General features: G+C 36.8%; 2 protein-coding genes across 20 annotated transcripts in view; both read right to left on the bottom strand.

Annotated features, from left to right (window-relative positions):
• Positions 1-1,420: 1,420 nt before the first annotated feature.
• EPB41L1 (erythrocyte membrane protein band 4.1 like 1) overlaps positions 1,421-22,045 on the bottom strand; it is a 199,289-nt gene continuing 178,664 nt past the window's right edge. For 17 of the 19 annotated variants that reach the window (XM_032217425.1, XM_032217421.1, XM_032217411.1 and 14 more), the window contains 9 exons: positions 13,683-13,790; positions 12,122-12,508; positions 10,361-10,447; positions 9,906-9,986; positions 8,913-8,966; positions 7,492-7,587; positions 6,471-6,551; positions 4,953-5,069; positions 1,421-4,337 (listed from right to left, as the gene is read on the bottom strand). In XM_032217425.1, coding sequence (XP_032073316.1) covers positions 4,329-4,337; positions 4,953-5,069; positions 6,471-6,551; positions 7,492-7,587; positions 8,913-8,966; positions 9,906-9,986; positions 10,361-10,447; positions 12,122-12,508; positions 13,683-13,790 — 1,020 coding nt within the window. In that variant the 3' untranslated portion in view covers positions 1,421-4,328. The remainder of the gene's footprint in view (positions 4,338-4,952; positions 5,070-6,470; positions 6,552-7,491; positions 7,588-8,912; positions 8,967-9,905; positions 9,987-10,360; positions 10,448-12,121; positions 12,509-13,682; positions 13,791-22,045) is intronic. The other 2 variants (XM_032217426.1, XM_032217427.1) reach the window with 2 other exon arrangements.
• On the bottom strand, positions 14,098-20,716 carry LOC116508756 (transcriptional activator SPT7-like). The gene has a single exon (XM_032217406.1). The coding sequence runs from the start codon at positions 17,265-17,267 to the stop codon at positions 14,379-14,381; it is 2,889 nt and encodes a 962-aa protein (XP_032073297.1). The 5' UTR covers positions 17,268-20,716; the 3' UTR covers positions 14,098-14,378.

Consider the following 22,045-nt stretch of genomic DNA (forward strand, 5'->3'; position numbering starts at 1 on the left):
CAAATCTTGGAGTTTATGGTCTCTGTGGTAATAATGAGCTTGCCCCAAAGACCTTTGGGGCAGTTTTGTTGAATTCCTGGTCACCTACTGTCAACAGAAGATGATCAGTGTGCTTGCTTCCAAGCTGCCGCTCCTAATCGGCCAATCTTGGTTGGTTCCTTGGTTTATCAAGAACATCAAGATGAAGTAGCAGAAGGTATGCCTGGCATGCACTGAAAAAACCTATAAAAAGTGAATTTTATCCAAGACTGGTGTGAATTCAAGCTTAAAACTTAAATTTTGGTTAGAAGGGAATGAAATGTTACTTATCTTCCCTTATTACATCGACAGATTGCTATAGAGCAACCCTGTTTAAAGTAGTCAGCTTCTTTTAGGGAGAAGATACAGAACTCTTGACTTACTGTAGTTGACACAGAAGCCATTATATTTATATTTATATTCATGTTTCTAGATCTCCCATCTCCCTCAAGGTGAGGCTCTGCAAACAAACATGGGATTCTTTCAGTTGATGGACTTTGATGAAGTGCACTAGGATTTGTTGTCTGCTCCTCTCCTCAGCCAGAAGGAGTGAGAGAGATTGGATCTGGTAACTGACACCTCACTTTGAAAGGGGTAACACCAGCAACTTTGAAAGAGACTATGATGCCCCACATCTTAAAGATGCTCTCTCTGAATCTATCTGGATTTGACCACTATTATCCTTTTTATCTTTCCTTATAATGGCAATGCACCATAGAAGAAACATTATTCATTCAAGATACTTATCTGAACATGGAATGGAGATGGCATTGGTTGCTATTGTAAATTATTTTTATTACACCTTGGCATAGGGTAGTTTCCATCCTGTTGGGCCACTCAATGGTCATGGTGTTCATCAGCCAATGGTTGTTCAGTTATGGGCTGTTACAGGATTCCTCTAATTCCAGTCCATTTCCTCCTGCTGTTTAATATTGATATGAAACTGTTGGGAGTGGGTAATTTGTTGGTTTGTATTGTATTAGCACTCTTTGATCCTTTATCTGGAGGTTGTATTGGATGAGATGAAAGGGATTGAACACAAACAAAACAAAACAGCTGTTTATTAATTAAGGCTCCTTGGCATCTCTGGTGTTAACTATCAATGGAGTGGCATTGGTGCTAAAGAAGGAATCCCATGACTAAGAATTTCTCCTGTTCTCACAGTACTAGAAGAGCTAATAAAAGTCAATGGGGTGGGGTGGGTGGGGTGAGGTATCTTCAATTGTATACCTGTTGTGGCCCAGCCTCGCAATAATCCAACACTTCATCATCATCATCATCTATGTGTAGTACTTGACTTACAACCAATTGCTCAAAGAAAATTTGAAATTCTGACAGGCCCAGTGTAAAGGGTCTCATTTCTCTTTTTCCTAAGAGAAAAGCCACCATGAGCCACAAAATGAGTGAGCATCAGATACATTTATTTCACTTTTATTGAATACAAGAACAGTGAGCACACACGCATACATCACCAAGCACTGAAAGAGGATATGACCGAAAAGGATGGGACAAAAATTGAAATGGGTGGAGGGGTCAGAAGGACAGAAGAATTAATGAAGGAATGACAGCATTTCAGTTGGTTAAGGTGCTCTTCAAATTAAAAAATAATTATGAATCTTTTTAATTCATGCAGTTGCAGGCCAGTTTTAGAATCAAGTTGCGGGATTTGTTGCAAACAAGCAGTTGCATCAACCGTCCCTTTCAATGGAAAGACCCCCTCACCCAAAGAAAGCAGAGTGACCAACTATATCAGATGGCAGCAGAAGGTGGAAGAAACCATGATCTTAAGAGTATGCATGGCTTCCACTTTACCACAAATAATAAATATTATATATATATATTAATATAGATATCTATATATAAGCCACATCTTGCTAGGTAAACAAAAAACTAGTTTTTGTTAATGGCTACCCATCAGTCATGCCGTGGGAAGAATCCAAATCTATTTTAGCTTTCCTTTCCTGTATTTGACAAGAGTTAGATTCTGGTCTTTATATAAATGGTTTTTGAAGCAATTTGTTTCCAGAGGTTTTAGTGGCAGATTCATGTATATCAATTCATATAGAAGGAGCAATAGAATGTACTTTATATATACCTAATTTCTGAACTTTGTTTTGAAATTAAAAATGAAATTAAGTTTAGGGGAGGAGGGGGAGAATACTTTTTTTGTAACATTGAGGGGAAAAAACATGATAATGCCACCAAGATTTTTCTTCAGTTTTTGAAATCAGCAGAACAAGATTTTTGTTTTCTACATATTTTATGGGTTTCTACATTTTTTGATGTTTTGGTTTTATGGCATCACATATTCCAGAAGAATAAAAGGAAACAAAAAATCCTCAAAAAAATCTAAAGGAGAAAATCACTTGGATACATGAAAATTAGAAATGACTCTTACAGCATAAAGTTTATATCTATGCTTTCAGTGTTTAATTAGGACACTCCTACATGCCAAAAACAGATCCAATTTTAAGGAGCCATAATAACAGCCAATGGCCCAGTGTCTCCTACAATGGCAAACAATTTATGATATAAGATACATCCACATTACTCCAATGATTATTACCATTTCCCATTTTTATTTATATTTCCAATTAGAGATAAGAGATGTCATTATCCAATTCACAATATGTAGAAGGAAAAGTATAAACTGTTTCATTTAGATTTGTCTCATTTCTTTCTGCTTTAATTACTCTTGAGGTAATGAAAAGTGGTAAAGGACAATGTCTAGGTTTCATTAATGGCAGAGCAGTTTTATTTAATAGTATCCTTACTCCGGAGCAGTATTTGCTGTTAGTAGTTTGGTTCTCTAAGCTTCACAGCTTACTGTGGCAGATGAATGTATCTTCAAGAAACCCATGAATAAATCCTGTTCTGATATAGAATCCCCATATTTAAAGAAGGCAGAGGTGCTCTTTCTCCCTGATAGATATGGTCTCCAAAGTCTCAATCTGACAAAATGAAACCACACATGAGTAGAACAGGGCAGCCTCTTTGGCAGATTCTCATATTCATGGATCAGAAACTGGAGCCACGTAATCGATAGGTTTGGAACCAAACTTTCAAATTTTGAAAAACCGACATGGCATATACAATAACAACTTTGCCCTAAATAAACACTTTGCTCTGAAAGACAGCTAAATAAAGGCCTTGAACAATGAAGCAATTTGATCTCATTCTGTGTGATGACCTTGTGCTCCTCCTAAGCCTGCAGGATGAAGAGACACTGTTAATTGGCACATTTGAGGCATTCTAACTGAGCTGGAGTAACACTGATCCGTTTTGTTGCCTTTGACTCCTTCCATACTGTTGTATGTGTCTTAATCAGTGACAATCACGATTGTGTCACCAAACTCAAGTGAGAGACAACTTCCTCAGAATTCCTCTTTTTTCCCCTATTCTTAGTTTCATGGGATACTGGCATAATCTGAAAGTCTTGTAATACATTAACCATTATCAATCAAATAATAATAATGTGAAAATGTCATTGTCACACTTAGCACTGTTTGTTTTAATATCATTCCCCACCCTCCCCAGTTATATATAATATCCATAACTTAAAAGCACATCAATATGAAATCTCTACAGGCTGCATTTTGTTCAGTGAGAAATCATATACATATCATTTTCCTTTGCTTTAAGTGAAATAAAGTCATAATTATCTTCAGCAGAATAAGACATTAGATGAGAAGAGGAAACATTTAAAAAAGGAAGGACCAATTGGGGAAAATAAAAGAATCCAATGGTGAAGCAACAAAAGTAGCATGGCGTGAAAATAAAGGATGATCACTGCACATCCCAAATTAGAAAATAATAAACAAATTATACAAGTGAATGGATTTTAATTCTTTCCTATCAGGGAATCATTTTGTAATTCTGCTTGTTTTGCTAGTTGATTTCTTGCTTTGTTGCAAAGCATTTTTGCTTTTCCATTCAGTGTGCAACAAATGAATTATGTGTTCTTTAAATGTAACATGCACAATGGTGGTTTATTGTATTATTAATATTATTACCATCATGATTTTTTTAGATCAGTCAATTCTTCAATTTATTTGAAGAGGTGGTTGGTTTTGCTTGTTGCTGATGTTGCTGTTTTATTCATCTCCAGCATATAGCAGCAGTGCAAGGATGCATTTTGTTTCCTGTATATATAATATATAATATATTTGCTATTCCTTTTTATTTAATATTTTGTCTCTCAACATTATTCTTGCAGCCAGGACGTTCTATGTCTCAGTGAGGAATCCAGCATAAAGGCCCCTTCTTTACTTCAAAGTTAAAATAGATGCCAACTTCTAGAAATACAAAGGTCAAGATTCCTATACAAGGATAAGGAAAATAAGAACATAAATCAATACATACAATGTCAATCCTTTATCAATATAATACTGCAAGCTTGTTTTGACTTTTGAAATTTAACAGCTTTAGCTATTTTAACAAGACTATATTGTATCAGGTATGAAGTTTTTGCATATTATAGGGCATCCTGGGGTCTATTTTAGGATGTCCCTTATTAGTACAGAGCACCATTCACTCGCTTTACTGTATGAAGCCCATGGAAAACATCCTCTATAGGAGGATGTTAATCCATTAGGACCAGACTTTCCAAGCAAAAACGTCTGGTAAGCATTCAAAATGGCAAGATTCTTAGCCAATTCTCATTCTTTTCAATTAACTTGTCCTTAGTTATGAATCTGAATAAAGATACTGCATGGCACAGTTCACAAATTTACCTTACTACAATCAAGATAATTCTTCAATACAAATAGCATCAGCCACATAGTTTTGTTTAAATAGCCATTTTTGAGAGAGCTCGGTGTTGTCTCACTAGAAGGATGCTTGCTTTGAAAGCTACAATCTTCGTATATCATTTACTATTTTACTTGGCTTGTCGAGATCATATTTCTCCACACTTTCTCCATATTTATACCCACCTGAGGCTTCTTGTCCTTTTCTTCTGGAGATGGGTCTGTTTCTCTATATACTACAGCTTTGGTTACCAGCATATCAGGATGCTGCAATTTTGCCTCCTTGATGGCTAAAGCCAAAGCCTATGGAAAGAAAATAATTCACATTCAGTAGTATTTCACTTATGTCACTGGAGGCCAATTTTTGGCTCAGGGGCCTTGAGTAGTCCAATTTCTGCACTTTGCTAGGTCCCTTCCTCAAATTTTGGTAAATCTTTTATATTTGGATAAAGTGTAAGAAGAAACCAATCTTGGCAATTTTAAAAATGCACTTTTAAAAAGACTATGGGTTTTAGTCTAGGCATATCCCTCCCCCCTTTTTTTTATTTCACCATGCCCACATTCCTTCTGGCTCCCAAATCATTCTACAGAGCCAAATGCAGCTTCAGTCACCCCAAAATGTGCACATGTAAGAACAAGTGAAAATAATTTTAAAAAAGAATAAGTGAAGGAACACAAATTTATACTTATGAATGACAAAACCAATATCTCTGTTCACACAGATATTCCTAACTATGAATAAGCACAGCTTCACATTGTACTGTAGATCACAGAGACCTACATTTCCCCCCTCTTTCATGGTATTGTGAATTAGGTCTACATACCAGAAGTATATCTATAATAGTATCTAAATTATGCAAATATTATTACACTGTTATCTGTATGTCTATCACTATAACTGGAACAAATTGTAGTGCTTTTAAAGGGCGGGTGTCAAACTTGCTGCATCATGTTGCCATCATGTGATGCTTCGTAACATTTTCCCCACTTGCAAAACGGGTGGGTGTGGCCTACCCGTGACGTATCTGGCCGGCGGGCTGCCAGTTTGTCACCCCTGTCTTAAAGTATTTGCACGCATACGTAAAAGCTGGAAGGTGGATACAAGATCTGCAGTCCCACCTTGTATTTCCTCTGACTTTCACATGTTCAAGCAGAAGAGGGATAAATGTTGTTATAATAACATCCCCGAACATTCAGAGAGTTCTGTATTTGCATCAAAGCATGATAAATACAACATCAGTTCTTCAAGCTAAATATATGGATGTTAGAAACGGTAAAGGGTAAGACAAGTTTTTAGATGAGTACCTGAGCAGGCATGAGCAAGGAAAGATTTGGGGACTGTGATCTTCCTAACCATTTAGTATCAAGGTTGCCCGCAGGTGCATGCAATAATTCTTTCAGGAATTCCATGCACACACAGGAATTCTAGGACTTGACCTTATTATCCAAATTTCCAATTTTTTTGTAGCAAAAAACTAAATGAAACTGAAACAGCTTCTATCACACTAAAGAGTCCAATAATACAGATGGGCATATCACTGAATTTCATTTCAGCAGTTAGAGGCCTCTTTCTCAGGCTTCTTCTTACATCCGCCACACACAGCTTTCACTTTTCCTGCCTTCCTATCTTGAATCATAACACCTCCATAAATAAAAAGGACAAGAGTTTCGTTCAACTTCCTAGCTAAAAGCTTCCATTCATACTTGGTCTTGATCCACATCTTCATCCCCCGTTATGATGATTCGCTTTTCTATTCTGGTTTCAGAAAATCCTCCTTTCACAGTCTGGAATAAAAAAGAAAATAAATACTCAGTATGATATTGTAAATCCCATGTCTAAAACTGTTTTGAATGATAGCTTCTGCTTTACTGGGGCACAAGAACTCTGACTAATTTGACACAGGATGCCAAGCTAAGCTTTGCTTAGTCATGATTTGTTGAAAATCAACAATTGGCTATACTGTGGCATACAAACTACAATGCCTAATAAAATAGATTATGATTTAGACTGAAATTTATGACATTCCTTTTTTACAAATACTCTCTTGGGAGTAAAAAAATAAGCTACATTTAATTATCGGATAATCTTAGGTAGCTTGTGACCCACTGGGTCATCCATTCAGAGACTTTTCCTTACTTAAATAGAGAAACAGAATGACTAAGGGTAAAAAAAAAAGAAGCAGGAACAGGAACAACTTTTACATTCCTGCCGACTTGATCGCAGCTGATTGTCCTCAGGTAGGGAAGTAGGGAGTGGTCTACCCAGCCTCTGAAGGTCTAGGGTGGGAGTTGTCTGCCCGATCTCCAGTAGCCAATGGAGCGGCCAGCCTACCCAGTCTCAGAGGACTATGGCTGGGCCAGTCTACTGAATCACTGGCTAGAGGCCCAGCAGCATGAAAGCACTGAAACTATCATCAATGTGCCAAATTTCAATGCCAAGGGAATTGTGGATATTGGATTTTGGAAATACTCTGTAAATTAGCCCATTTGAAGTACATTAGCCCATTCGGAGTACAGTAAACTGTTGCCATAGGATGCCCTATTTTGCCCAGTTAAAGGTTAAAGACACATAAATGTTAATAGTATATAGGTAGATATGATATTTAGAGAGGTACAATGTGCCTCTTATCTAGAATAAATCTTTTCCAAGTTCATTCATGGGAAGTGAGATGTAAGTCTGGGCACTGGAATAAGCTGATATTCTGTGCTCCTGCACTGATCTTACCTTGGTAACATGGGTAGTTGTGGAGGTGGAGAGGGTTTCTGCAGTGGCACCAAAAAGACTGGTGAAGGCTTCTTTGCCAACAGCACCACTGGCAATCTATAAACGTATGCAAAACATGATCCACATCAACAGATTTACAGTTACTCCAAAACAAAAGTCATAGGCATGGGTTAAGTTATGAACCCTGATATACTCAGCTTTCTCTAAAACAGTTGTTAAGAGAAAGTTTATATTGCTCCAAAGAAGATCATAATCAATTTTTTGAGGACAAATAAATTGGACCTCTTATAGACTGTTTACTTTAAATCAACTTAGTTCTTAGAAATTTGTTTTTAAAAGTTTTGCAAAATCAAAAAAAAATCATCTTAACAATGTATTCAGCTTCAACATTTCTTATTTGAGCCAAGTACAATTGCAGTTTCTGAAGTCCTATAGCAGTTAGAAGTTTTGAAGCAATTATCTACTTCTTTTAAGGCAGTAATTGTCCTTTATAAGGAATTGAAAGAAGATACGTTGATATTACTTATTTACATGAGCTTTGAAATACAGCTTGAATTTTGCTCTTGTAAATCATTGGGGAGGGATATGCATTAAACTAAGTCAATTTATCCAGTTGTTTCATGTAAATGTTAAATAGGAGGGGACAAAGAGATGAGGTGTGAGGTACTCCATATAGAAGGGTCCTTGAGTTAAACGTCTTCCCCACTACCAATACTGACTAGAACAACTATAGAAAGGGAGTAACTATTGCAAAACAGTGCCTCCCCACTTCCTAAACCTGTCCAGAAGGGTACAAAAACTGTTGGCATCAAAAACCTCTGACACATACAGGACAATAGCAATAGCAATAGCAATAGCAGTAGACTTATATACCGCTTCATAGGCCTTTCAGGCCTCTCTAAGCGGTTTACAGAGAGTCAGCATATTGCCCCCAACAATCTGGGTCCTCATTTTACCCACCTCGGAAGGATGGAAGGCTGAGTCAACCCTGAGCCGGTGAGATTTGAACCGCTGACCTGCTGATCTAGCAGTAGCCTGCAGTGCTGCATTTAACCACTGCGCCACCTTGGACAGACACACCACCCTCATCCCAGTCACTCCAAAAATCATGCACAAATGTGACTAATGCCACCTCAGTTTCATAACCCAGCCTGAATCTTGACTGAAAGGTATCAGGATAAGAGTCCCAGGAAAAGGTCCAGAATCATAATCTTAATGGTATCTGAATAATAATGTTATTTCCTATGTTCCAGGCTGAACTGTGAATGTTCATATTACTGAATGTTCATACTAGGTCCAGTGAAGTATTATCTATCAGACGTACTATTTCTGTTTCAGGTTCTTTCGTGTCTTGTAATTTTATTACTGATTTAGGAAACAAGGATGGGACATTTCCTCAGAAAATATGAACAATGACTTACTGGAGAAATGGAGCGAAGATCTGAAGTGCCTTTTGTAGGTTTGGTACTGTGATCCTGGGGGGAAAAATATTTACACTGCAACTTATGTTTATAGGTCAAAATCAGACAAGGGAGGATAGAGGTTCAAAGACATGAGGAAAAATCCTAAATTTCATCTACTAATTTGTTCAGGGAAATAAAAACACTTATTCTAAAGTATAATCTACTGAAAGCCAACAGGTAAGCAAAATTATCAGTTGGTGGAATTTAGGGTTTCTATCGGGTGAAATTCAGAAGGTTCAGAACCGGTAGCAGAATTTTTGAGTAGTTCAGAGAATTGGCAAATACTACCTCTGGCTGGCCCCAGAATGCGGTGGGAATGGAGATTTTGCAGTATCCTTCCCCTGCCACGTCCAACAAGTCATGCCCACAGAACCGGTAGTAAAAAAAAAATGAATTTCACCACTGTTTTCTATCCATAACATTTTAATGTTATTCAAAAGATTTAAGGAGTTCCAATATGTTTTGCATCTCTTATGTGATTATTGTCAAACTAGGAATAATCCAATGCTCATTTTAATGAAAATATATCTCATATATTTTATGTCACATTTTAGCAAAGGAATTTGGACTCACTTAAATCTATTAAGGGGCTATTTCAGAGATGGCCAGAACTGACATGCCCCTAGGGTCATCTCTTATGAATATAAGGACCCCAGTCAAGATAAACTGAAAGAGGAAGGAATTGGAAAAAGAGCACAATCTTTCATTTTGCCTCCCCTTTGTTATTCAAAATCAGCCAAGAATGGTGGTGGCTACAAGTGGCCAGGAAAGTTGGAAAGGGACTAAGTGCAAAAAGTCTCAAAATGGAACTGAGATGCAGTTGAAGTTACTGTGGATAGCAAGGATAGAAGAGAATCCCACATTCACCCTGTGTCACAAAGGGGCTAAATTGAGAATGCTGCAATGCTGACAAATGGCCAGAAACAAATAAGTTCCATATGAATAACTTACTGAGGTTGTAGATATAGTTTCTGGGCTTTCAGTGTGGGAAGTGGTTACTGCCTCTTTTCCATCTGTAGTGGTACCATCAACCTGAAAAATGAAACAATAACAGTCAATAGAAGTAGATCTATTAAATGCACATTCCATTTAATTCTAAACAAATTAACTAAAATATATTCATATAAGATAGTAAGTTACTTCAATCTAGTCTCCTATTCATATACGTATTATCTTAAAACTTGATTATAGATTGAGCATTTTATGTCTTTTAAGTATTTAAAAACAATAACTGGTGTATTTAAGATATATTTATAAAAAAAACAAATGGTGAATATATTACTAGTATATGTAAATTATTTTTCCATTAGCAATTTTAGTGGGCTGCTTTGCTTATGGACTTATAAAACACATTTGTGCTTACAGCAGAAATTTGAGTGTGCAATAAAGTAACAGTTGTAAGTTACCTGTGTAATATCTGTTGTACCAATTCTGTGTTGCACAGAGCTGTCTGCTTCCACTTTCTTTACAATTTCTGATTTCTGATTGAAGGACTATCAAAGAGATTAAAAAAGGATGACAATCCAACTATTGTTAATTAATGACAGAAATGGCTGTTTTGTGAACAGTCTTTTTCCTGTCCAAAAATATGCATTTTTAATTCTCATTTTGTCAGATGTCATGGTTAATCAAATAATTCTTGCTGATTTAAGCTCAAGAATTTTATTCCAGAGAACATATTTGATAATAAAGGACTGACTGAAAGTGTATGAACTAGATCATATGTTATTTCTATGAAGATTATAATCTGGAAAACTGGAATTAAAATTAAAACTGGCAAGAAAGCAAAGAACTCCAACAATTTGTTGTTGAGTGAATAGTTTTAGAGTCCTGTTTTTGAATATAATCTACCCATTTCAAATGCAATTTCACTAACTATAGTAACAAAGATTAAGCCAGTCTTGCTCTTATAAATCCATGACATTTGCCTAATATTAGAATTTTTCATTATTTCCCCCGTATGTTTTCTTCCATCTCTGACCTTTGTGTTAATCAATTTGGAAAGACAATTATTTTAACAGTACAGTATCTGCTTTTTGATTTTTACAATAATACAATAGCAGAGTTGGAAGGGACCTTGGAGGTCTTCTAGTCCAACCCCCTGCCTAGGCAGGAAACCCTATACTGTTTCAGATAGATGGCTATCCAACATCTTCTTAAAGACTTCCAGTGTTGGGGCATTCACAACTTCTGGAGGCAAGCTGTTCCACTGATTAATTGTTCTAACTGTCAGGAAATGTCTCCTCAGTTCTAAGTTGCTTCTCTCCTTAATTAGTTTCCACCAATTGCTTCTTGTCCTACACTCAGGTGCTTTGGAGAATAGCCTGACTCCCTCTTCTTTGTGACAACTCCTGAGATATTGGAACACTGCTATCATGTCTCCCCTAGTCCTTCGTTCTATTAAGCTAGACATACCCAGTTCCTGCAACCGTTCTTCATATGTTTTAGTCTCCAGTCCTCTAATCATCTTTGTTGCTCTTCTCTGCACTCTTTCTAGAGTCTCCACATCTTTTCTACATCGTGGCGACCAAAACTGAATGCAGTATTCCAAGTGTGGCTTTACCAAGGCATTATAAAGTGGTATTAACACTTCACATGATCTTGATTCTATCCCTCTGTTTATGCAGCCTAGAACTGTGTTGGCTTTTTTGGCAGCTGCTGCACACTGCTGGCTCATATTTAAATGGTTGTCCACTAGGACTCCAAGATCCCTTTCACAGTTACTATTGTTAAGAGAATGAGAATAGCCAATTGTCATTTGATTCAGTTATGATGTTCATTTTTAGTTATTTTATACATAAATACCAAGCATATTTAATACACATATTATTTGTTGAATTCATGCAACAAAGAGAATACACAAATACAATACATCCAATACAATGGAGCAGCCAGGCAAATGCAGTTGGTTAAAGTGTGATGTAACTTCATGATTAAAGGAATCACAAATGCCCTCAGAGGACAAACATGCATTTGAATGTCAGAAACAATCATGCAGACAAGACAGTCACATTTATGAAGGTAAAATGTTTTAAAAGGCTAATAATAAATGGATATGTTCTTCCAAATATGAGACGGACACCTGATCAAGCGGTGCAAATGCCAAGACAGACACTACTGAAATGAAGACATTTAGACACATCTGTGCATTGTGTCTTCTTTTGTACCTCTTCTGGGGTTACATGATAAACCTTATCTTCATCCATTGCATCACCATCTTCCTTGGGAGCTGATCTGTCAGTTTCCTCAGTAGAAATCTGACCCTCTGCTTCTCCCTCACTCTTTTCCTTATCAAGCTCAGGGAGACTCCGTGAGAAATCTTCAAAGGCTGCACTTTGGTAGTCACCAATGATGGTGAAGTCCACCTCAGCCTCGAGGCTGGAAGTTGAGCTGACAGTAATGCTGGAGCACTTGCGCTCGATGGCCAAATGGTTGTCCTTCAGGAAGACCGAGTCTCTCTCCTGGTCCTGATCTTCGTCCCCGGTATCACTTTCAGGAGCCCTGTGCCGAGGCATCTTAGATTTCTCCTCTGTGCCCTCCCTCAATCCCGCTCTCTGAATGAGACAAAAGGGAGGAAAGAAGCTAAGGCTCCAAGCACTGAATGGCAGATGGTAGCCATCAGAAGCAATGAAACAGAAAGAAAGAGTGAAGAGAAGCATCAAACAAAGGGTGTCAAACACATCCCAAAAAATGATCACCAAAACTCGTCTCACAGCAAATTCTCTACAGGGAGGAGACAAGGTAAAAATATTGTTTCGTTCTACTTACAAAATCGCCAGGAGGAAATAAAATTGTGATTTTTGAAAATATCAATCCAGATAAATGATTGGATATTTTATAGGTAGAGGAGGTTTGTGCAAAAGAGCAAACGTTGTAAGATATTTAAAAAGAAATTCAGACAATCGCTGATTGTTAGGATAGAAAACATTATAAAGGAGGGGAAAAGAAGAAAAGAAGAAATAGGGGAAAAAAGTTTAAAACGAAAAAGGTGAAAGCTAAGATTGAATCTTTGCACATATTGCAGGAAAAAGCATTTGTCAATTTCACTGAGATCTAGTCAATATGTTTTTTTCTGGACCTTTATTATGTATACCTCACTTCAGTTTTTACAAGGGCTTATCTGTCCTGAGGCAACGTAACATTTGGATGAAAAGAGCTTGTGTTGTGAGTGCTCTCATCTTGTGGCTGAGAAGCCATCAGAGCAAGCATGTTTTAATGTTCTCCAAGCAGGATTTTAATCAGTGTAATTGACAAGAAAAATCAGAACAAAAGAGATGTATCTTAAGCTCTTCTTTGAGGGCTACACATATACCTCTCAACTGCATTACAGTGATTATTCAGTCGGGCCAAATGGTTGTTTTTCAGAAAAATATTAAAATATCATAGAATTATTCATTCACAGAAAAATCTCTGTTAGATTTTTCTGAGCCAAAAATAATTTAATTCAATGAATAGGAGCCCCACTGAAATAAATATTGCCTTTTGTCCAGATTCTGGCATGTTCAGAGGTATGAAAAAAGATATTTGAAACACAGATAGGAATATATTTATATATATTTATATATACAAGCATCAAATATATCTACATAAATAAATATATATAATTATACAAATATATATATAGCAGCTCAGTAAGCAAGGAGAAGGGGTGGTGGTGCATGGCTCGCCAACACTTAGGTTGAGCTTTTACACCACAAACACAAGCAGTTAGTAAAACAGGACTGAGACCTGAAGGGCCACTGGAGGAGCAGCCTTTAAACTCTCTTCTTTCGGAAAGGCTTTTACTGATAGGCCTGACAAATCCTTTTCTTCCCAAGTTTGTTCTTGAAATTTGCTCTAGATTAGAGAAAAGGGATTAGTTTTATGGAGCAGAAAGGAGTTTAACTACTAACTTTACTGGAGCAATGTGAAGCTCTTTGGTCTGTCAGCCAGCCACTAGCTTGTCAAGAACAGAAAGAGAAGGAGAGCTCACAAGCCAAGCCAGAAAAGGGATCAACATTAAAAAGATGCAAAAAAGGAGGAAGCTGGAAGCATGAGAATGTGGCTGCTAGGGGTGTGCATGGGGGTATGGTTAAGGTATAAAGCTCTAGGCATGTCATCCCCTCCCACCCTACCATTGAGCAATTCCATTCATAGTACTCTTGACTAGTTTCAACTTAGCAGCTGGCATTCTCTAGGTAGCCAAATCTTTAGAAGTTTTCTCCCTTTCTCTCCCTCTCTCTCACACAGAAACACTTCAAAAGCTGATGAGCTGCCTGGGCCAGGAGGTTTGCATTCAGTAACTGAGCCAGGTCACACACACATACAGAAAGGACAAGGGATGCAAGCAGCAGTTTTCAATCAATGGCCATGTTTAAAGCCATGGCACATGATGCATAAAGACGTGTCACACAACATGCTTTATGAACTTTCCAATGGGACAGTTCATGTGGGAGTTACCACAGCTTCTGCCAAAGTGATTTCACAGCCAGAATCAGGAGAAGCCAGTTCAGCTTCTCTTTCTCCTCCTTGCTCAGATCCAAGAGAAATATCTTCCTTCCAAGATGACAGCTGAGATGGTTCTCCCTCACTTGTGCCTTGATTTTCAGCGAGGTAGACCATGTCTGATGTCCCTCCAGGGTCTTTTGTTTTGCCATCTGAAGGTTGCAAAGCCACTATTAATTTTGCACAGCTGTTTTCCAAAAATGTATCTTTGTGTAGTTCTATGTTTGATGAATCTTTTGGTATTTCACTGCCTGGACAACTATCGTGGAATCCTGTTAAGGCAACATCTGGTTCATCAGAAAGTGAGCTGTACATTTCACCTTGTTCAAACATCCTAATTCTAGAAGCTACGGAGTTTTCTTTATTTGTTGCACTCTTATGCTCAATGAAATCCTTTGAGCTCTCTGTGGATGAATCTGCATCCTTATGCTTTTGAGATGAAGCTGTGCTATACCCTATGAGCTTGAGTTGTTCTAGATTGGGTTTTTGTTTATTATGTGTAGTTTGCACAGATTTCAGGTCCTGCTTTATAGCATGAAGAGGTTGTGAACATTCTTTGTTCCATTCAGGTGACCCAGTCTTAACAGACTGTGTAGTGTCAAGTTCCTCTTTTAAAAATAAATGACCTTCCAATTCTGAAGGTTTAGAAACAACTACAGAGGCAGGCTTTAATAATATTGTATCCCTAGATGGCTGCTTCAAGCCAGAGGTTGTACCCTGAACTACGTCATCTAGATTTAAAGTTAAAACGATATCCTCTGACTTTGCAGTATTATCTTTGGTCAGCTCATTCATTTCACAGAGCTTATCTTTACCTAAGTCCTCCCATTCTGGAATATTATTCTTAGCCACCTCTTCTAATTTTGGGAGTTCTGCTGATTCTTGGAATTTATATTTAGCTATCCCATTTAATTTATGAGACTCATTTCTGTCATACTCTTCAGTCTCGGAGGATTCATATTTAGCTGTTTCTCTACATTCTGACATATTATGTGAATCTGATGGTTTATTTTTAGTTGAATCTTCTGACAGGGTAGACTTATCTTTTGTCATTGGAGCCTGTTCACTAGAATTAACAAAGGCTCCACTTTCCATTTCTTGTTTGTTTATGGCTGGACTTTTCAATTCAATACTTTCATCTTTGGCTAATAGCTCTGAGTCAGGAAGTTCATCTTTGGTGGAATCTTCAGATCTGATGTATTTACTTTGGACTAGTTCCTGACCTTCTGATAATTTGTTCTGAAGAGGCCAGTTTGAATCTTGAGTCTGTTCTTGGGCTAATTTTTCTGTTTTTGCTTCTTGCGATATATGTGAACCTCTAGTTGAAATTTCTGAAGAACAGGAAAGCTGATTGTGTGAGGCAATCATGGTGGAGTCCATATATTCTATGGCTTCCATCTGAAGAAGTATTTGAGTAGCTTCCATTTCTTCTAACTTATTTCTTCTGCTTTGATTTTCTGAAGTTTTTAATATTATGCTCTGTGTTCCTATGGCAGTATCAGCCTCCTTCTTATCATATTCTTTTTTCCCTTCTGGAGGACTGCTGTTATATGTTTCATCCACTCCTTTTTTATGTTCGTAAGAAGGATAAGCTGTTGCCTCTTTGGTGGAGAATCCAGATTGTAACTGAGGCACTGATAATGGGATTATGGAATCCTTTCCACAGGCTTCATCTGTCGAAGAAAATGCACTGCATTTCTGATCATCTTTGATTCCATAATCATCTGACTCTATAGGCACACCTTCCCCTGAAATGGATGAATGAGCTTTTTTTTCATTTGAAGACTGCTTAATAGAGTGTATGTTGTCATCTGCAGTCTCGGACTGCTCTGACTGAAGAATTGTTTCGCTGATGTCTGACATTCCTTCACAATATGTGGGTAAGGGGAATGGAAGCACATTTTCTCCCTCTCTCTTTCCTATAACTGGGGCAAAACTAATGCTCTTCTGTTTTTCTATTTCACTTTCTTGCCTCGTTTCAAAGGCACAATTCTTTTTTTGGTCAAGTATTTCCTTGGTCTCATCATTTGTTTCATCTGTTTCTTCAGAATCCAAATAGATGATCCGTTCGGCAGCAGAGGATCCTGTCTTATCGCTTAGTTTCACCTTAGTTTTAACTGAGTCAGAATCTGAGGTATCCTGAAGAACTTCCTTTTCTGATAATTTCAAGGAAGTCCTATGTTCGCTTATTAGAATTCTGTTTTCTTTTTTGGGAGATTCTGGATGAACCGAGGCACATGTTGGTCCGTCTTTAGATTGGTGCAGGCCAGTGGGTTGTATATTTTCAGTGGAGGCTAGCACCACATTCTTTATTTTGTCTTTCTTTTCTTCTTTTTTCTCAGGTTCAGAAGAAACAAACAGTGCTGCCTCCGTTTTATTGCTCTTTTCTTCTCTTTCCCCAGGAAGCTTTTCTGTCTTAGAAGATTTTTTTCTGTAATCTTTCTCATTCTTATCATCGTCCCAAAATGATTCAAAATCTTCTGGACTGGCTATCATTTTGGCTTTTCTGTGGACCTTTATTTTGCTTCCCTCATTTGCTTTCACCTCTTGCTTTGTTGCTGCCTTGTCTACCCCTACTGCGGTGGGCTCTTTTGAAAAGTCCAAATCTGTTTGCTTTCCTGAGGCACCTGCGCTTGATTCTTCCTTCTGGGTCTTAATAATTTGTTTTAGTGCTAGCTCTTCCAGCCCAGAAGTTCCTCTTTCTATAAAAACCCAATGCTCTGAATCCTGCATTGTAATTGGAGCAAGAAAAATTAGCATTAAACATAAGTTACTCAAATAGATGATAATTAAATAGATAACAAAGATCCTGATGCAGCATTCATGCATTATTGCACAGGAAACAAGTACCTAAATCTTTCCTTTATCAACTAGATGGTATAACATCTCAAACCTGAGATCAATTGAGAATTAAATTTTAACAAGTACGTTTTCTCCTTTTCTAGTTACAAACATCTAAAAATGTGCCTAACATCATTGTAACAGTATAAATTTATTACTGTATTTTAAAACAAACATTTTTGACCAATTGTGCTCTGGTATTTTGAATTAAATGATCTCAGAGAACTCTGGTAAGTTTTCTAGATTCATATTTTTAATGAGAAATGAAAAAGAGTCAGGTTTTGGAAATGAACAACAGTACTTTTATAGCTGCTTTGCATTCTGTTGAAGCTGTATATGGTTTCAAATTATTTGATTGTCTAAGAAATACATAGGAGTTTTTGAAAGGAGGTTTTTAATTACAGGTATGTTTACAGCAGAATTTTCTGATGGCAAATAAATGCATTTATGCATCTACTTCTTAATTATATGATATACCAAAATGCTGTAAATCAATTATAGTTTAATTATTTGAATGTCAAAGTTCAAATATAATAGAGACTCATCAATGCATTTAGCATCAATTTAACTATAACAGTTTCTTTTTTACACTGTTACATTAATATGAACACCAAGGCATTTTATATGCATATCCTAATCTTATTTGGGGTGTTGACACTAATTTGGCTCATAAATAACAGAAAATAAATAAAATAAATAAAAACAAACTAACTGAAATAGGATATATAGGTTAATTATATTTAAATTAAGCCCCACTTAAATTATATACTGAGTAAACAGGTCAACTTAAACTGTAACAGTCATTGGATGTGTTTTTGGATTTCTCCAGAGGCTTCCTTGTACATCATTTTCAAAACAACTGTGCAAACCTACAGGAAATTATCAGATCAAAGAGAATCCCTTTAATCCACTGAATCAAAAAAATTTTTTTTTAATGAAAGCATTTTGAAAAATTGCACTAAAATAACAAACAAAATGGAAGAAGATATTTTGCAAAACTATATTATATTATACATATGTATGTATGTATATGTATATCACAGTTGTATATTACAATTAGAGCTTAACATGATATTCCACTTCACTGAGAAAATCTGAATAAAGTCATCAATTTATAAGAAGCAAATTTTTATCCAAACCAATTCAGTTGAAGGAGGGGGGACCAGTCTGGTTTAGAATTAGGAAGACAACATTAAGAAAGTAAGTAAAAACTGCAACACCAATCTTTTTTTGCCTAAGAAAATAAAGTGTTCAACAGAGCAATAAGAAGCCTGGAATAAATTACATGAAACAGCAGTACCAAACTGCTTGAATCAGTGTTTCTCAACCTCTGCAACTTTAAGGTGTGGAGACTTCAATTCTCAGAATTCCCCAGCCAGCATGGGAGTTGAAATTTACATAACTTAAAGGTATAGAGTTAGGAAACTTTGTTTTAAATAATAATGATGGTTTGCAATTATTGGATGCTTTGTGTTATTTAGACCCATCATCACCATAGCACACTCAGCTAAAATTAAGTCATCTCTATGTAACAAACATATGTAAAGAGCAAATACTGAGAATAGTGGTAGAAAAATGAAGAATAACAGAGAATTAGATTGTTACTCTTATGTACTTTGCTTTAAAATGATAACACTAGCCTGCATTCTTTACTAAATAAAAATATTTTTATCTTCTTAAAAGTGTTATTGATGGTTAATATATAAGATGAAAACTGCAATAATAGAATCTTGAGGGCAGGATCACAAAGACCTACAATTTGCAAATCTTCCAATTGTGACTCTAATATCATGTGCCATGCTGTGATATATAACCAACAACCTAACAGGTACATTATACCACAATTCACTACTGTAAGGGAAGCTTGGCACTCTCATTATTTCATCTGTTAGACGCTACTTCTAATATTTCTATTAGTATTCATCTAATACTACTAATAATAATTCTAATCCTAAAACTTCTGATTCTAGTTTCTTTTGCTTCTCTAAAACAACCACAAATAATTATACAGAGTATGGAACGATTCCATAATCCTAAGTAGCCACCTATATTTGTCTAAAAGGATATTGTTAATTTTTTGGGCAAAGCAACTTCCTTCCGGCTTCCCACAATCAAACTTAATGGGGAAACTGGCAGGAAGTTGCAAGCCCCAAGTTTAGCAGGCAGATAAGTGGCTGCTGCCCAGTGGAGGAGGATGTGAGGGAGTGAGCGTAAAGATCAGGGAAGGTGTGTGGGAGTGTGGGAGAATCAGGGTGCAAGTCAGGAAGGGTGTGCAAGGCTGGATGAGACGTGCGGCACAAAACAGAGAGAATGCACAAGAATGTGCAAGTGACTAATATGGTGCAGAAGACTTACCTCAGTGACTTGCAACCTTCCCTGCCGGCTTCCCCATTGACTTTCTGGGGAAGCCATGAGGAAAGAATTCAAATAGCAATTATATGAGTCCCAGTTTCTGTTGTTAACCAAATTCCACAGTCATTAGGAAAGACAACTTCCTGCTAGTTTCCCACAACCAAAGTCACTTGGGGAAGCCAGCAGGCAAGTGGCGGCTGCTGGGTGAAGGAGAGTGCAAGGGCAAGTGTAAGAGGCATAGTGTAAGTTGAGGAGGAAGCACGAGAGTTCAAGGGGGTGCATGAGAAGTACAACATGGGTCAGGAAGAGCGCATGGGGTTTCCGAGTGGCCGGCATGGTGAGGTAGGGGAGACTTACCCCAGTGACTTCTGACCCTCCCTTTCAGCTTTCCCATTGGCTTTCTGGTGAAGCCGACAAGGAAGGTTGCAAATAGCGATCACATGATCCTGGGGTACTGCAACTAGTTGTAAGTGCTAACTGGTTGCCAAGTTCCCAGAGCATGATCATGTGACCACAGGGATACTGAGATAGCTGGAATTCCAAAGACTGGTCTTAACCACCATTCGTTCAACATCATCATAACTTTGAATGTCGCTGAACGAATGGGCCTAGGTTGAGGATCTCCTGCAATTAAAAACAAAGTGAATTTAGAGTAAACACAGTACTTCCTGGACTAGTTACATGGATATGCCCAAACTATCAAGTTCATATGAGAATCTGATAAATTATATTACTTTATTTTTACATTTTTAAACATGCAAAAGAAGCTACAAGTATTATAGAATGATGTACCAAGCTATAAAAATATTATATAAAATATACCCTAATATTAAAATTCAATTTTGCTTTGCATTAAGGCATTTTATATTAAGCACAAATTAATCTACAGGTAATCCTCCACTTACGACCACAAAGGAGCCCAAAATTTCTATTGCTAAGCAAGACAGTTGTTAAGTGAGTTTTGCCCCATTTTTCAAACTTTCTTTCCAGAGTTGTAAAAAGAATCACTGCATATGTTAATTTAGTAACACGGTTGTTGAGTGAATCTGGCTTCCCCATTGATTTTGCTTGTCAGAAGGTCACAAAAGTGGATCAAATGACCCTGGAACACTGCAACTATCATAAATATGAATCAGTTGCTAGGTGTCCAAATTTTGATCAAGTGACCATGGGGATGTTGGAATGGTTGTAAGTTTGTGAATTGGTCATAAGTCACTTTTTTCAGTGCTGTTATAACTTGAAACAGTCACTAAATGAGTGGTTGTAACTCAAGGATTACCTGTATTTCTATTCAGGATATGTTTTTAGAAATAATACTATGCAATTAATCTGTGTAAAACCATCCCAAACTTGCATATTTATATACAGGTTTTTATATCATTAAATGTTCAGATCTATAGTGAGCTACAAATACATAACAAAGACCTGCATTGCAACATCCAAATGCTGCAAAACTATTTAAAAACTAAATTATTATCCAAACATTAATTTTATATGTGTGGTCAAAGAAATTCATACAAGAATTAATATACATTCCTATCTCAATTGATAGAAATATAACAGTTATTTTCTTCCATATTCCATAACTTTGAGAAAAAACCACAGATAAGACGTATGTTACTTATCTTTATTCAATTATATATGCTTATATAATTAAACTGTGTATCTTAACTTTGTAATTGAAACTGACAGTTGTCTTGGGTGCAAATAGTTGGTCAGTCCTAGTAAATTAAATAACAGCATATATAGTGGCAGTTTTAAATGACAATTTGAATTATTGTTGTCTTAATGTACATGCTTAGCTACAGCTATGTTTTATGAACCACAATCACCAAGTTCAGAAAATATACTAAGCTAAAACAAAGCATATTCTGACATAGTATGTATGAACCAAATCAATATCAATGTTCTGTGAAATTTGGTAGGTACTAATTTTTTGAAGGACAGATTTAATAACCATGACCAGTTTCTTTTGATTTTGGCTTAGTATGATTGAGAATCATGTAACTGTAATTTGGGAAAGAGGTTTAAAAATTTTGATTTAGCAATGTGTGTGCACAAAACAGATTAAAGCAGTTTAGCTGCTAAGTAGTCCATAGTGTAGTTGTTGATTCCACTTTTCTATAATACAACTTTTGACCAGAGTGATATTATTAAAGCTCTATGTGTTTCTTTCAGACGTGGGAGGAGGGGACATCTCCCTCTATGCCATAAACCACAATCAGAACTCACAAAAGTTGTCAATTGCATACTTTCAATTCTTAGATAGGCTGCAATGCTTATGATAGATGGGAAATCTACCGTAGCTTTCATTATGCCGTCTTTGGAAATAAACACTGGACCAGAACACAACATCCTATTTCAAAATCTGTGCCATAATATCACTGCCATGCCACAATTGACACAAGCCACTA

Source organism: Thamnophis elegans, chromosome 5 (assembly GCF_009769535.1).
Source record: "Thamnophis elegans isolate rThaEle1 chromosome 5, rThaEle1.pri, whole genome shotgun sequence".
Taxonomy (NCBI): domain Eukaryota; kingdom Metazoa; phylum Chordata; class Lepidosauria; order Squamata; family Colubridae; genus Thamnophis; species Thamnophis elegans.